The sequence below is a fragment of the Aquarana catesbeiana genome, linkage group LG07 (assembly GCF_042186555.1).
Source record: "Aquarana catesbeiana isolate 2022-GZ linkage group LG07, ASM4218655v1, whole genome shotgun sequence".
NCBI lineage: Eukaryota > Metazoa > Chordata > Amphibia > Anura > Ranidae > Aquarana > Aquarana catesbeiana.
In genome coordinates, this window is record NC_133330.1 from 192,992,583 (window position 1) to 193,005,893 (window position 13,311).

The 13,311-nt window shown below is 50.9% G+C and overlaps 2 protein-coding genes across 2 annotated transcripts in view; one reads left to right on the top strand and one right to left on the bottom strand.

Annotated features, from left to right (window-relative positions):
- The window catches only part of LOC141103399 (fibronectin type III domain-containing protein 7-like), a 58,326-nt gene extending 47,485 nt beyond the window's left edge, over positions 1-10,841 (bottom strand). Inside the window, exon 1 of the mRNA XM_073592931.1 lies at positions 10,602-10,841. The gene's annotated coding sequence lies outside the window, so the exon portion shown is untranslated. The remainder of the gene's footprint in view (positions 1-10,601) is intronic.
- STXBP3 (syntaxin binding protein 3) overlaps positions 10,227-13,311 on the top strand; it is a 202,164-nt gene continuing 199,079 nt past the window's right edge. The window contains exon 1 of the mRNA XM_073592934.1: positions 10,227-10,416. Within this exon, the coding sequence (XP_073449035.1) occupies positions 10,380-10,416 (37 nt within the window). The 5' untranslated portion in view covers positions 10,227-10,379. The remainder of the gene's footprint in view (positions 10,417-13,311) is intronic.

Genomic DNA, 13,311 nt, shown 5'->3' on the forward strand with positions numbered 1-13,311 from the left:
TTGCGTATATATATGCATCCCAGGTGTTGTGTATATATATATATATATATATATATATATATATATATATATATATATATATACACTGTATTCAGTTTAGCTAGATCCTGTTCTTCTCTTCCTAATATACTAACAGGCAGGCAGGTGTTTTTACAGTATTTCCAGTTACTGAACTGTGTACCCTGCACAGTTGCACCTACAGTATAGCTACCTGAAGCCAGGTGCTTGTGTGGGCTCTTGATGTATTTCCAGTTAGTGTACTTTGTACCCTGCACAGCTGCACCTACAGTATAACTACCTGAAGCCAGGTGCTTGTGTAGGCTCTTGACATATATTTCCAATTACTGTACTGTGTACCCTGCACAGTTGCACCTACAGTATAATTACCTGAAGCCAGGTGCTTGTGTAGGCTCTTGCGTATTTCAAGTTACTGTACTGTGTACCCTGCACAGTTGCACCTACAGTATAGCTACCTGAAGCCAGGTGCTTGTGTGGGCTCTTGACGTATTTCCAGTTACTGTACTGTGTACCCTGCACAGTTGCACCTACAGTATAACTACCTGAAGCCAGGTGCTTGTGTAGGCTCTTGACGTATTTCCAGTTACTGTACTGTGTACCCTGCACAGTTGCACCTACAGTATAACTACCTGAAGCCAGGTGCTTGTGTAGGCTCTTGACGTATTTCCAGTTACTGTACTGTGTACCCTGCACAGTTGCACCTACAGTATAGCTACCTGAAGCCAGGTGCTTGTGTAGGCTCTTGAAGTATTTCCAGTTACTGTACAGTGTACCCTGCACAGTTGCACCTACAGTATAGCTACCTGAAGACAAGTGCAGGTGTTCTCATACTAATAATACTACAGGCAAGCAGTTGATTCTGCTAGCTGCAGTATAATCGGTATATATATACATCCCACTTTAAGCAAATATGTAAACCATCTGGAGTGGAGACATGCACAACACCACCAAAAATGAAGAGGCTTACCAGAATGGATGGACCCAACGGGGCGTACGCCGAGTAGGGTCGGATAGGCTTAGGTGGTGAGTGGCTGTAGGTGGCCCGGAGGGGCGATGTTAATGGAGTAGCTCACACGTTGCTGTGTCCCTCAAAACGATGCCGAACCCGAGAGGTATGGAACAAACAACACGTTGATTGTACAGTCCTTGTACTATGACCGGGCTACTGAGCAAAAGCCAAGCGTTGAAACTCTCTGCTCAGTAACATACAGGTTTCAGCAAGGGTGTCTTACTTCACTTCTACAGAACAGATGCTGGGATACAATCAACGTGTCATTTGTTCCATACCTCTCAGTTCCAGCATCGTTTTGAGGGACACAGCAACGTGTGAGCTACTCCATTAACATCGCCCCTCCGGGCCACCTATAGCCACTCACCACCTAAGCCTATCCGACCCTACTCGACGTACGCCCCGTTGGGTCCATCCATTCTGGTAAGCCTCTTCATTTTTGGTGGTGTTGTGCATTTCTCCACTCCAGATGGTTTACACATTTGCTTGAAGTGTCTAGTTCCTGAAGACTTCTCATTTCATTCATAAGGATGACTCTTCTTTATCAAGTACATTTGGAACTGCTGGTTTAATGTTTTTTACATTGGACGCTTTCATATTTTTATAGCGCTACACTTATTGTGTTTTTCTACTTGTAACATCTTGTTGGTTGTGTTAGCTGCTTGTCTCTTCCCTGGCAGCGCAGAATTATTTTGTATATATTTCCTTTCATGCAGTTCGTTGGCAAGTGTACCTAAAAGACCCACACCAAAGAACAAAGAGGACCTCTCCTTGCTCCTCATCAGCTGGGATCTCCAACCCCACTATACCTTCAGTCCTGTCTGAGACCTGCACTGAGAGCAATGAAAGTGTAGAATTAGGTGTGTCACAGCCAAGTACTTGCGGGCAATCTGCTATCGGTACACCGACGTCAGATTGTACCAGGCAAATTTCCCTCCCCCAGCTGCTGCACCGCAGAAAGAAGTTCGCTCCCAGCCATCCACATGCCCAGCGGTTGAATGCTAGCTTGGCAAAATTGCTAGCACTTCAACTGCTACCTTTTCAGTTGGTAGACTCTGCCCCCTTTCGTGAGTTTGTGGGAAGTGCGGTTCCTCAGTGGCAGGTTCCCAAGCGCCACTTTTTCTCACGGAAGGCGATTCCGGCTCTCTACCGGCATGTAGAAGGCAATGTCTTGGCCTCGCTGGACAGGGCGGTCAGCGGTAAGGTGCATATTATCGCTGATTCATGTTCCAGCAGGCATGGACAAGGACGTTACCTAAGTTTCATGGCGCATTGGGTCACTCTGCTGGTAGCTGGGAAGGATGCAGGACAGGGTGTAGCAGTGTTGGAGGTTGTTCCGTCACCACGCCTGCAAAATGCCACTACTGGTGATTCTGACTCACCTCTCTCCTCCACCCCCTCCTCTTCTTCTTCCTCCATGGCCTCTTCCTGTGCTTTGTCCTCGGAACCAGCGGTGCTCCGTAGGCGTTCAAGGGGCTATGCAAGTACGCAGGCCAAAAGATGCCATGCGGTGCTTGAGCTGGTGTGCTTGGGCGACAGGAGCCATACTGGGGTAGAGATTCTGTCAGCTCTGCAGGGGCAGGTTCAGAGGTGGTTGACGCCACGCCAACTTAAGGCAGGAATGGTGGTTTGTGACAATGGCACCAACCTCCTCTCCACCCTCTGACAGGGACAACTGACCCATGTGCCCTGTTTGGCTCACGTCCTTACCTTTGTGGTGCAGCGGTTCTTGGGCAGGTACCCGGGCTTACAGGATGTCCTGAGGCAGGCCAGGAAGGTCTGTGTGCATTTCCACCGGTCATATAATGCCAGTGCTCGGCTGGCAGACCTCCAAAAGGAATTTAACCTGCCCAAGAACTGCCTAATCTGCGACATGCCCACCAGGTGGAACTCAACGTTGGCCATGCTGCAGTGGCTGCACATGCAGCAGAGGGCTATCAATGAGTACTTGTGCGACTATAACACCAGGACAGGGTCAGGGGAGCTTGTTTTTTTTCCCCCATGCCAGTGGGCCATGATCAGGGATGCATGCACTGTCCTGTCACCATTTAAGGAGGCCACGAGGATGGTGAGCAGTGACAGTGCATGCATCAGTGACACTGTCCCCCTTGTGAACCTGTTGGAGCACACGCTGCATGGAATAATGGACAGGGCACCTGAGGCAGAACAGAGGCAGGAAGAGGAGGACTTCCTTACCTCTCAAGGCCCTCTTTATCCAGACAGTGTTCCTGCGTGCCCGCCGATCACACAGGAAGAGGAGGAGGAGGAGGAGGAGGATTGTGTCAGCATGGAGGTGGAGCCTGGCACTCAGCATCAGCAGCAGTCTTTAAGGAATCATTTACAGTCCCAAGAAACCCATGGACTTGTACGTGCCTGGGAGGAGGTGGCTGCGGATCATGTTGTCCTTAGTGACCCAGAGGACTCCGGACTGAATGCGTCAGCAAACCTATGCCGCATGGCCTCCCTGACCCTGCAAAGCCTGCAGAAGGATCCTTGTATTTGTGGTATCAAGGAGAGGGATCAATACTGGCTGGCAACCCTCCTTGATCCATGTTACAAGAGTAAGGTTGCAGACCTTATCTTTCCATCGCAGAGGGAGCAGAGGATGAAACATCTTCAGGAGGCCTTGCAGAAAGGTCTGTACAATGCGTTCCCAGAGACTGGGAGGTTACAAACTCCTGTTTCTGGACAACGTGTTGCTGAGGCTTCGGTCAGTCAAAGAAGGAGCGGTGGAGAAGGTGGCCGTCTCAAGATGCGTTCAGACAATTTTTTAGTCCTCAGCCCCAAGGTATGATTGGTTCCAGCAACCAATCGCCAGCGTCTGTTTTACATGGTGCAGGAATACCTAGGGGCAAGATCTGACTTGGACACTTTTCCCACCGAAAGTCCTCTGGGTTACTGGCTTGTTAATGGATCACCGGCGAGAGCTTGCACAGTATGCAATTGAGCTACTGGCCTGTCCTGCATCCAGCGTTCTTTCAGAATGCACATTCAGTGCTGCTGGAGGCTTTGTAACCGATCACAGGGTGTGCCTGTCCACTGACTCGGTCAATCGACTGACCTTCATAAAAATGAATCAGTCTTGGATCACCACCGGATACCAAGCACCTGATGCTGATGTAAACTAATAAATTTTTTTTTAAATGTCAGATCCCTTCAAGACTGCCTATGCTGATGCTGAGTGACTATCCTGTTATTCTGAGTGACTATCCTCTTCCTCCTCAATGATCATGCTGATAGCTTGTAAGAATATTTTTGTTTCTGGGCACCGCCACCAGTGGCTAAAGCCCAATTTTTCAGCCCCTGTTTTACAGGGGCGTGTAATTACAATTTTTTATGCAATTCTTTGCAGCAGGGCTCGTTCCTGTGCTACAACTAGAGTATCTGTGAGGGGTTGCAGTGTTGTGGCACCAGCACCAGTGCCTAAGGCCCAATTTTTCTGTCCCTGTTCAACAGGGACTGTCATGGACATACTACTTCCAGACCTGCAACAGGGCTCAGGCGCATCCCCACCAACAGGTTCCCAGTAACGAACAGGCGTGTGCCAATGCGCGTGCGCCGATCGCGGAGATCACAAGCACAGCGACGCGGCTTTGGCGCCCAGTGGCCTTTAAGAGGGGCTTCCACCATTCAGCTCTTGCTGTTTGATCTGCAGCTTCACCTGTGACCTGTTCCTGTAATCTGCATCCAATCACCTGACCTGGCTCTCTGACCACGCTGCTGTCTCCAATCCTGAACCTTGGCTTTCCCTGACTCTGATCCTGTTTACCTGCCTGCCTGATCTCCTGTTACCAGAAACCAGCCTGAACTTGACCATTCCTTGCCTGCCGATTCTGTTGAACTGATCCACTGTGTATGACCCGGCTTGTCTGACCTTGCTTCTGCCTGCTGTGTGCACCCTGCTGACCTGCATCCAGCTTACCTGCATCCTGCTGACCTGCATCCAGCTTACCTGCAGCCTGCTGACCTGCATCCAGCTCACCTGCACCCTGCTGACCTGCATCCAGCTTACCTGCATCCTGCTGACGTGCATCCAGCTTACCTGCATCCTGCTGACTTGTATCCAGTTTACCTGCACCCGGCACTCCAGCCAGTTCCAGTGTCTCACAGTGGACATCATCTCCAGTTCCAGAGAATCCACCAGGCACTCATACCCCACTGTGCCCCTATGGTCACTGTCCTCAACTACAGTGATCTGGGAACCAGGGCTGTACGAGAGGTCTCCCTCTGCACGTCAGGCTCACATACAAGGTACGTGTCAGGGACATGTAATTAGAATTCTTGATCTAATATTTCACAGCAGGGCCCGTTCCAGTGCCCACCAAGAGTAACTGTGAGGACTTACAGTGTTGTGGCACCAGCAAAACCTCCACCACCACCACCAAAGGCCCAATTTTTCTGCCCCTGTTCAACAGGTGCATGTAATTACAATTCTTGATCTAATATTTCACAGCAGGGCCCGTTCCAGCACCCACGAAGAGTAACTGTGAGGACTTACAGTGTTGTGGCACCAGCACCACCACCATCACCAAAGGCCCAATTTTTTCGCCCCTGGTCAACAGGGGCATGTAATTACAATTCTTGATTTAATATTTCACAGCAGGGCCCTACAGTGTTCTGGCAACACCAACACCTAAGGCCACAATTTCTGCAGAGTATATAGGGCAGGCCCCTACTTTCAAACATCCAACTTACAAACGACTCCTACTTGCAAACGGAAGGAGACAACAGGAAGTGAGATGAAATCTACCCCTAGGAAGGGAAATTCTCTCCTGTAAGTGTTAATATGGGAAAAACGTTTCTCCTTTCCACTGATGCTTTATCACCAATCCTTGTTTCACTAAAACCCCCCAGATTTTCTAAAAACATTTGTCATTGTGACAGAAAGTGAGGTGAAATCTTCTGAAGAGGAGCACAGACAGCAAAACAAATGTCACAGGGGTGATAACCCTTCCCTATGTTTTACAAAAAGCTTAAAAATAGATTTTTTGGCTGGAGCTACACTTTAAAAATGTACCAGTTCAAAATTACAAACAGATTCTACTTAACAACAAACCTAAAGTCCCTGTCTTGTTTGCACCGCCTGTACACTGCTGTTCAGAGTATATAGGGCCTGGGGGCCCCACGCCTTTCCTTTTTTTAATTTGGGTGCGGGGTTCCCCTTAATATCCATACAAGACCCAAAGGACCTGGTAATGGACTGGGGGGTACCCATGCCGTTTGTCTCACTGATTTTCATCCATATTGTCGAGACCCAACATTACATTAAAGCCGCAAGCAGTTTTAAATGACTTTTATTCCTTTAAAAATGTCATTTTGTGCAGGGACTGTTCTAAGCACGGGAAACACGCACCACTTTACAGGCATACTATAGACACCCCCCAGGGGTGGGCGGTGGTTCTATTGTAACCACGCGGCCAGCTCCCTTGTCCTTCTGTAATGGCGGTGGATTCACCGCTGGGGACTCCTGATGTGAGGGGGGGCTCCCCTGGGGACTCCTGATGTGAGGGGGGCTCCGCTGAGGACTCCTGATGTGAGGGGGGCTCCCCTGGGGACTCCTGATGTTAGGGGGGCTCCGCTGAGGACTCCTGATGTGGTGGGGGGCTCCGCTGAGGACTCCTGATGTGAGGGGGGCTCCGCTGAGGACTCCTGATGTGAGGGGGGGCTCCGTTGAGGCCTCCTGATGTGAGAGGGGGCTCCGATGAGGACTCCTGATGTGAGGGGGGGCTCTGCTGAGGACTCCTGATGTGAGGGGGGCTCCCCTGGGGACTCCTGATGTAAGGGGGGCTCCGCTGAGGACTCCTGATGTGAGAGGGGGCTCCGCTGGGGACTCCTGATGTGAGGGGGGCTCCGCTGAGGACTTCTGATGTGAGGGGGGACTCCGCTGGGGACTCCTGATGTGAAGGGGGGCTCCGCTGGGGACACCTGATGTGAGGGGGGGCTCCGCTGGGGACTCCTGATGTGAGGGGGGCTCTGCTGGGGACTCCTGATGTGAGTGGGGGCTCCGCTGGGGACACCTGATGTGAGGGGGGGCTCCGCTGGGGACTCCTGATGTGAGGGGGGCTCCTCTGGGGACTCCTGGTGTGAGGGGGGGCTTCGCTGGGGACTCCTGATGTGAGAGGGGGCTCCGCTGGGGACTCCTGATGTGAGGGGGGGCTCTGCTGAGGACTTCTGATGTGAGGGGGGACTCCGCTGGGGACTCCTGATGTGAAGGGGGGCTCCGCTGGGGACTCCTGATGTGAGGGGGGCTCCGCTGGGGACTCCTGATGTGAGTGGGGGCTCCGCTGGGGACACCTGATGTGAGGGGGGGCTCCGCTGGGGACTCCTGATGTGAGGGGGGCTCCGCTGGGGACTCCTGGTGTGAGGGGGGGCTCCGCTGGGGACTCCTGGTGTGAGGGGGGGCTCCGCTGGGGACTCCTGGTGTGAGGGGGGCTCCGCTGAGGACTCCTGATGTGAGAGGGGGCTCCGATGAGGACTCCTGATGTGAGGGGGGCTCTGCTGAGGACTCATGATGTGAGGGGGGGCTCCGCTGGGGACTCCTGATGTAAGGGGGGCTCCGCTGAGGACTCCTGATGTGAGAGGGGGCTCCGCTGGGGACTCCTGATGTGAGGGGGGGCTCCACTGGGGACTCCTGATGTGAGGGGGGGACTCCGCTGGGGACTCCTGATGTGAAGGGGGCTCCGCTGGGGACACCTGATGTGAGGGGGGGCTCCGCTGGGGACTCCTGATGTGAGGGGGGCTCCGCTGGGGACTCCTGATGTGAGTGGGGGCTCCGCTGGGGACACCTGATGTGAGGGGGGGCTCCGCTGGGGACTCCTGATGTGAGGGGGGCTCCGCTGGGAACTCCTGGTGTGAGGGGGGGCTCCGCTGGGGACACCTGGTGTGAGAGGGGGCTCCGCTGGGGACTCCTGGTGTGAGGGGGGCTCCGCTGGGGACTCCTGATGTGAGGGGGGCTCCGCTGAGGACTCCTGATGTGAGAGGGGGCTCCGATGAGGACTCCTGATGTGAGGGGGGCTCTGCTGAGGACTCATGATGTGAGGGGGGGCTCCACTGGGGACTCCTGATGTAAGGGGGGCTCCGCTGAGGACTCCTGATGTGAGAGGGGGCTCTGCTGGGGACTTCTGATGTGAGGGGGGGCTCCGCTGAGGACTCCTGATGTGAGGGGGGACTCCGCTGGGGACTCCTGATGTGAAGGGGGGCTCCGCTGGGGACACCTGATGTGAGGGGGGGCTCCGCTGGGGACTCCTGATGTGAGTGGGGGCTCCGCTGGGGACACCTGATGTGAGGGGGGGCTCTGCTGGGGACACCTGATGTGAGGGGGGGCTCCGCTGGGGACTCCTGATGTGAGAGGGGCTCCGCTGGGGACTCCTGGTGTGAGGGGGGGCTCCGCTGGGGACTCCTGGTGTGAGGGGGGGCTCCGCTGGGGACTCCTGGTGTGAGGGGGGCTCCGCTGGGGACTCCTGGTGTGAGGGGGGCTCCGCTGGGGACTCCTGGTGTGAGGGGGGCTCCGCTGGGGACTCCTCATGTGAGGGGGGCTCCGCTAGGGACATCTGATGTGAGGGGGGCTCCGCTGGGGACATCTGATGTAAGGGGGGCTCCGCTGGGGGCACCTGATGCAAGGACGGACTCTGCTGGGACATGATTGAAGTGCTAACACCAGGTGTTTGGAGTATCTTTATCTGCTGATTGTTAAACTTTCTAGAATACACATATTACTATTGTTGTGTAGGATCTGGGGCTGCTGTCCCTCCATCCCTCTCCCCCCCTTTCCCTCTCCATCCCTCATTTATTTCAGACTCTAACCACACCCCCTTTGAGCCACGCCCATTTATGACACGCCCACTATTCTGCGTAAACCACGCCCATTTTTCGACGCATTACATGCGCCACATTTTTTCTTTTCCCCTGTGCCACGCCCACAAATGCATGCCCCACCCCCTAATTATTACAAGTCTCTGCCTACAGCCAAAAAAGTGTCCCTAAATTTTTTTTTACAATGTTGGCAACTATGCCAATGATTCATGGCTGGGACCAATCACAGCCCAGAGCCCTGTGTTGACAATCAACACAGGGCTCTGTTCAGAGGGAAAGATTTTTCTATGTTTCTTATGAGAAACAAAGAGATCTGTTAGTAAAAGCAGCACATAATACACACATTACACATTGTTGGGCACACATTTAAACCCTTGATCGTCGAGATGTTAATCCCATCCCAGCCATTGTCATTAGTAAAGTGACAGTATATAGCAGTGTTTTACAACTTCAGTCCTCAAGGAGCCCCAACAGGTCATGTTTTCAGGCCTTCCATTATTTTGCACAGGTGATTTAATCAGTTTCACTGCCTTAGTAATTACCACTGCCGTTTCATCTGAGGGAAATCCTGAAAACATGACCTGTTGAGGCGCCTTGAAGACTGGAGTTGAGAAACACTGGCATATAGTATTAGCGCTGATACCTGTATTAGTGTCACTGGTGATATCAGTGGCTGTTAGTCAGTTCCCCCTCAGTGTCAATTAGTGTCAGATTGTCCACCGCAGTCCCATTATAAGTCGATGATTACTGCCATTAGTAGTATTAAAAAAAAAAATTCCAATATAAATACCATAGTTTGTATACACTATAACTTTCATGCAAATTAATCAATATACACTTAAAATTATTTGGATTTTTTTTTTTTTTTTTTTTATCAAAGACATGTAGCAGAATACATTTTGGCCAAAATTTATAAAGAAATTTAAATTTTTTATTAGATATGTTTTATAGCAGAAAGTAAAATAATTGTTTTTTCTTTTTTCATTTATATCGCAAAAAAATAAATAATAATAATAATAATAATAATAATAATTAAGAAACCCAGTGGTAATCAAATACCACCAAATGAGCTCTATTTGTGTGAAAAAAAATAAATATAAATTTTGTTTGGGCACAGCATTGCATGACCGTGCGATTACCAGTTAAAATAGTGCAGTGCTAAATAGCAAAAAAATGGCCTGGTCATGAAGGGGGCAAAACCTTCTGGAGCTGACCTGGTTAAACAAAACATTCCAAACACCAGTTTGCTTACTACACGGTGTGTCAAGTAATGATATTCCTCCTTCCTCACTCTCAGTTAGTGGAAATGACACTTCCTGGAAATCATTTCCTCTATGAGTGGGTATACTGAGCTCGCAGCAGCCATTTTGTCGGAGACCGCTTAGGCGACAGAAATGCCTGTACTTCCTTTCTAGTGCCTGAAGGATTTTTAGATGCAGAGGCGTGACGTGAATGGATGTCATATTAACTCAGAAAGGCCTAAAGAGCGGTTTTGAAAGGGAAGTTGTTTGTGAGAAGTTGGCTTCTTCTGGCAGCTAATATGTCGGAGAGGGGACTGAAGGAGACGGTGTGGCAGAGTGAGTATGGTGATGTGGCGGCCTGCATGGGCTTGTAAGAGCCGATATCTCATCTATCACTGGCTGAGCAAAACATTCTCCTCAGACTGCAGTATCGCTCCATAGACAGAACGAGTCATGTTCTGCTATTTCTATCCCAGAGGGAGGTGACATGAGAGGGCTGCAGACAGTCCATAATAACTCACCTTCCACTACAAGCAATGTCCTGAGGGGCTGTCCTGAGGGGCTGTCCTGTACTCCATGCCAGAGAAAACCATTCATCACGACATATGAACAATCTGCTGCAGGATTCTCTATAGTTCTGTGCAATTTTATCTAAGCTCCATTCACACCTCAGCGTTTCGGGAATGCAGTAGTTGTACTCGTGTTTATACCCGTTTTATGTTCATTTTGCTCTACACTCTGCACAGCAAGCGCACTTTATTTTCTCATTTTCTGTATATGTTTAACCTCTTGCTTACTGGGCACTTAATTCCCCCTCCTGCCCAGACCATTTTTCAGCTTTCAGCGCTGTCACTCTTTGAATGACAATTGCGCGGTCATACAACACTGTACACAAATGAAGTTTTTATAATTTTTTTCACACAAATAGAGCTTTCTTTTGGTGGTATTTAATCACAGCTGGGGTTTTTATTTTTTGCTAAACAAACAAAAAAAAAATGTAAAATTTTGAAAAAAAAAAAAAAGAAAAAATCATGTGTCATAGTTTGTTATACAATTTTGCAAACGGGTAATTTTTTCTCCTTCATTGATAGGTGCTGATAAGGTGGTAGTGATGGGCACAGATAAGGTGGCACTCATGGCCACTGATGGGTGGCACTGATAGATGGCACTGATGGGCAGCACTGAGGGGTGGCACAGGTGGAAACAGATGAGCTGGCGGGAGCTCTCCTTGATCAGGACCGATGTCCCTCTAAGAGCCTCCGGTGATCGGCTGTTTTTTTTTTTCCTCATGCTGTCAGTGCGAGGAAAAAAAATAGCCGATTACTGCCTCTGTTTACATCACATGATCAGCTGTCATTGGCTGACAGCTGATCACGTGGTAAGGGGTCGGGATCGACCCCTTACTCTGATCAGCTGAGTCTCATAGACTCGCTGATCACAGAGCGTGGCGCGCATGCCCTGCAGGGGGAACGCAGGCCGCTCGGGCACGGGAGGATGTCAATAGACATGCTCCCGGCAAAGTAGGTCCGTGCTGTAGCCGTCATTCGGCTATAGCACAGATCAGAAGAGGTTATAAAAAACAAATTAGGCCTGAAGATTACGTAACTTTTTTTGGGGGAGGTAAGAAAAGGACTTTATTTTTTTTTTATATTTTTTTTTTTTTTTTTTTAGTTGCTAGCACATTTGCACTTTGTGGTAATTGCTTTTATTGAGCTTTACTTTTACTTACAAAAGATACATACTACCATCAAATATATCTCCTTTTACATCTTTATCGTAGATAGGAGAGTAATTGCTAGACCTCTATGAATGGAGGAGATTGTTCTAATATAATACCCAATATTTATACTCTGTATTGGTGGTATTTGGTATCTCTCTGATTTTGGAATGTTGGCAACCTGCAGTGAAGCATAATGGGACTGGTATAAGTGTCTTGATACTCTAGTAGAACTATCAGCTACAATCCTGGGCCGTACCCCCATTTCTTTTAAATAGAAGTGAAAGCAATCCTCTGCCCATACTGATGTTTTGGTATTGTGTCCGGTGGGTTCGATACCTTATTCACACTAGTGTATTTTCTGTATATGCCTTTTTTCCTGAGCGATACAATATTCAATATGTGGGGTGGATAGCTGACAGTATCTGTCCATTACTACATCCAGGGCCGGATTTCCCACAAGGCCACCGAGGCTAGGCCTCGGGGCGGCAGTGATACAGGGGCGGCGCCGCTCCTGCAAAGAATTCTCGGCCGCCCCCCACATTAACATAGCAGCATGTGATGCAGCGCACCCGGGTGCCAGAGAGGTGGGGGCCCTGAAGCACTAGAGTGCTCCTCTCCCTCCTCTGTGTCAAGACTGAGGCGGCTTCCTCCGCAGGTCACCGCCGCCGCCGCTGTTTTTTTCGAGGCTCAAGCCTGTCCCCCCTCCCTCCTCCTGTCAAAGGAGAGCAGCCGCCGGAGATCGGAGCGGCTGGTCTCTGTGCGGGGGGGCGTGTTCTCCTGTGTCTCTCACTCCCGCCCAAGCCTGTCTCCATCTGTACACTTATGGAGGGGGCGGGGTGTCTTGGGATGTCTGCACTAATGGAAGGGGGGGTTGTCCTGGGGGTCTGTACTAGTGAAGGGGGGGTTTGTCCTGGGATGTCTGCACTAATGGAGGGGGGGGGGGGGTTGTCCTGGGGGTCTGTACTAGTGAAGGGGGGGTTTGTCCTGGGATGTCTGCACTAATGGAGGGGGGGGGGGTTGTCCTGGGGGTCTGTACTAGTGAAGGGGGGGTTTGTCCTGGGATGTCTGCACTAATGGAGGGGGGGTTGTCCTGGGGGTCTGTACTAGTGAAGGGGGGGTTTGTCCTTGGATGTCTGCACTAATGGAGGGGGGTTTGTCTTGGGATGTCTGTACTAATGAAGGGGAGGGGGGTTGTCCGGGGGGGTTTGTACTAATGAAGGGGGGGGGTTTGCCCTGGGGGTCTGTACTAATGGAGGGGGGTTTGTCCTGGGGGGGTCTGTACTAATGAAGGGAGGGGTGGTTTGTCCTGGGGGGGTCTGTGCTAATGGAGGGCGTTGACCTGGGGGGGGTTTGTACTAATGGAGAGGGGGTTGTCCTGGGGGGGTTGTACTAATGGAGGGGGAGTTGTCCGGGGGGGTTTGTACTAATGGAGGGGGGGTTGACCTGGGGGGTTTGTACTAATGGAGGGGGGGTTGTCCTGGGGGGTATGTACTAATGGAGGGGGGTTGTCC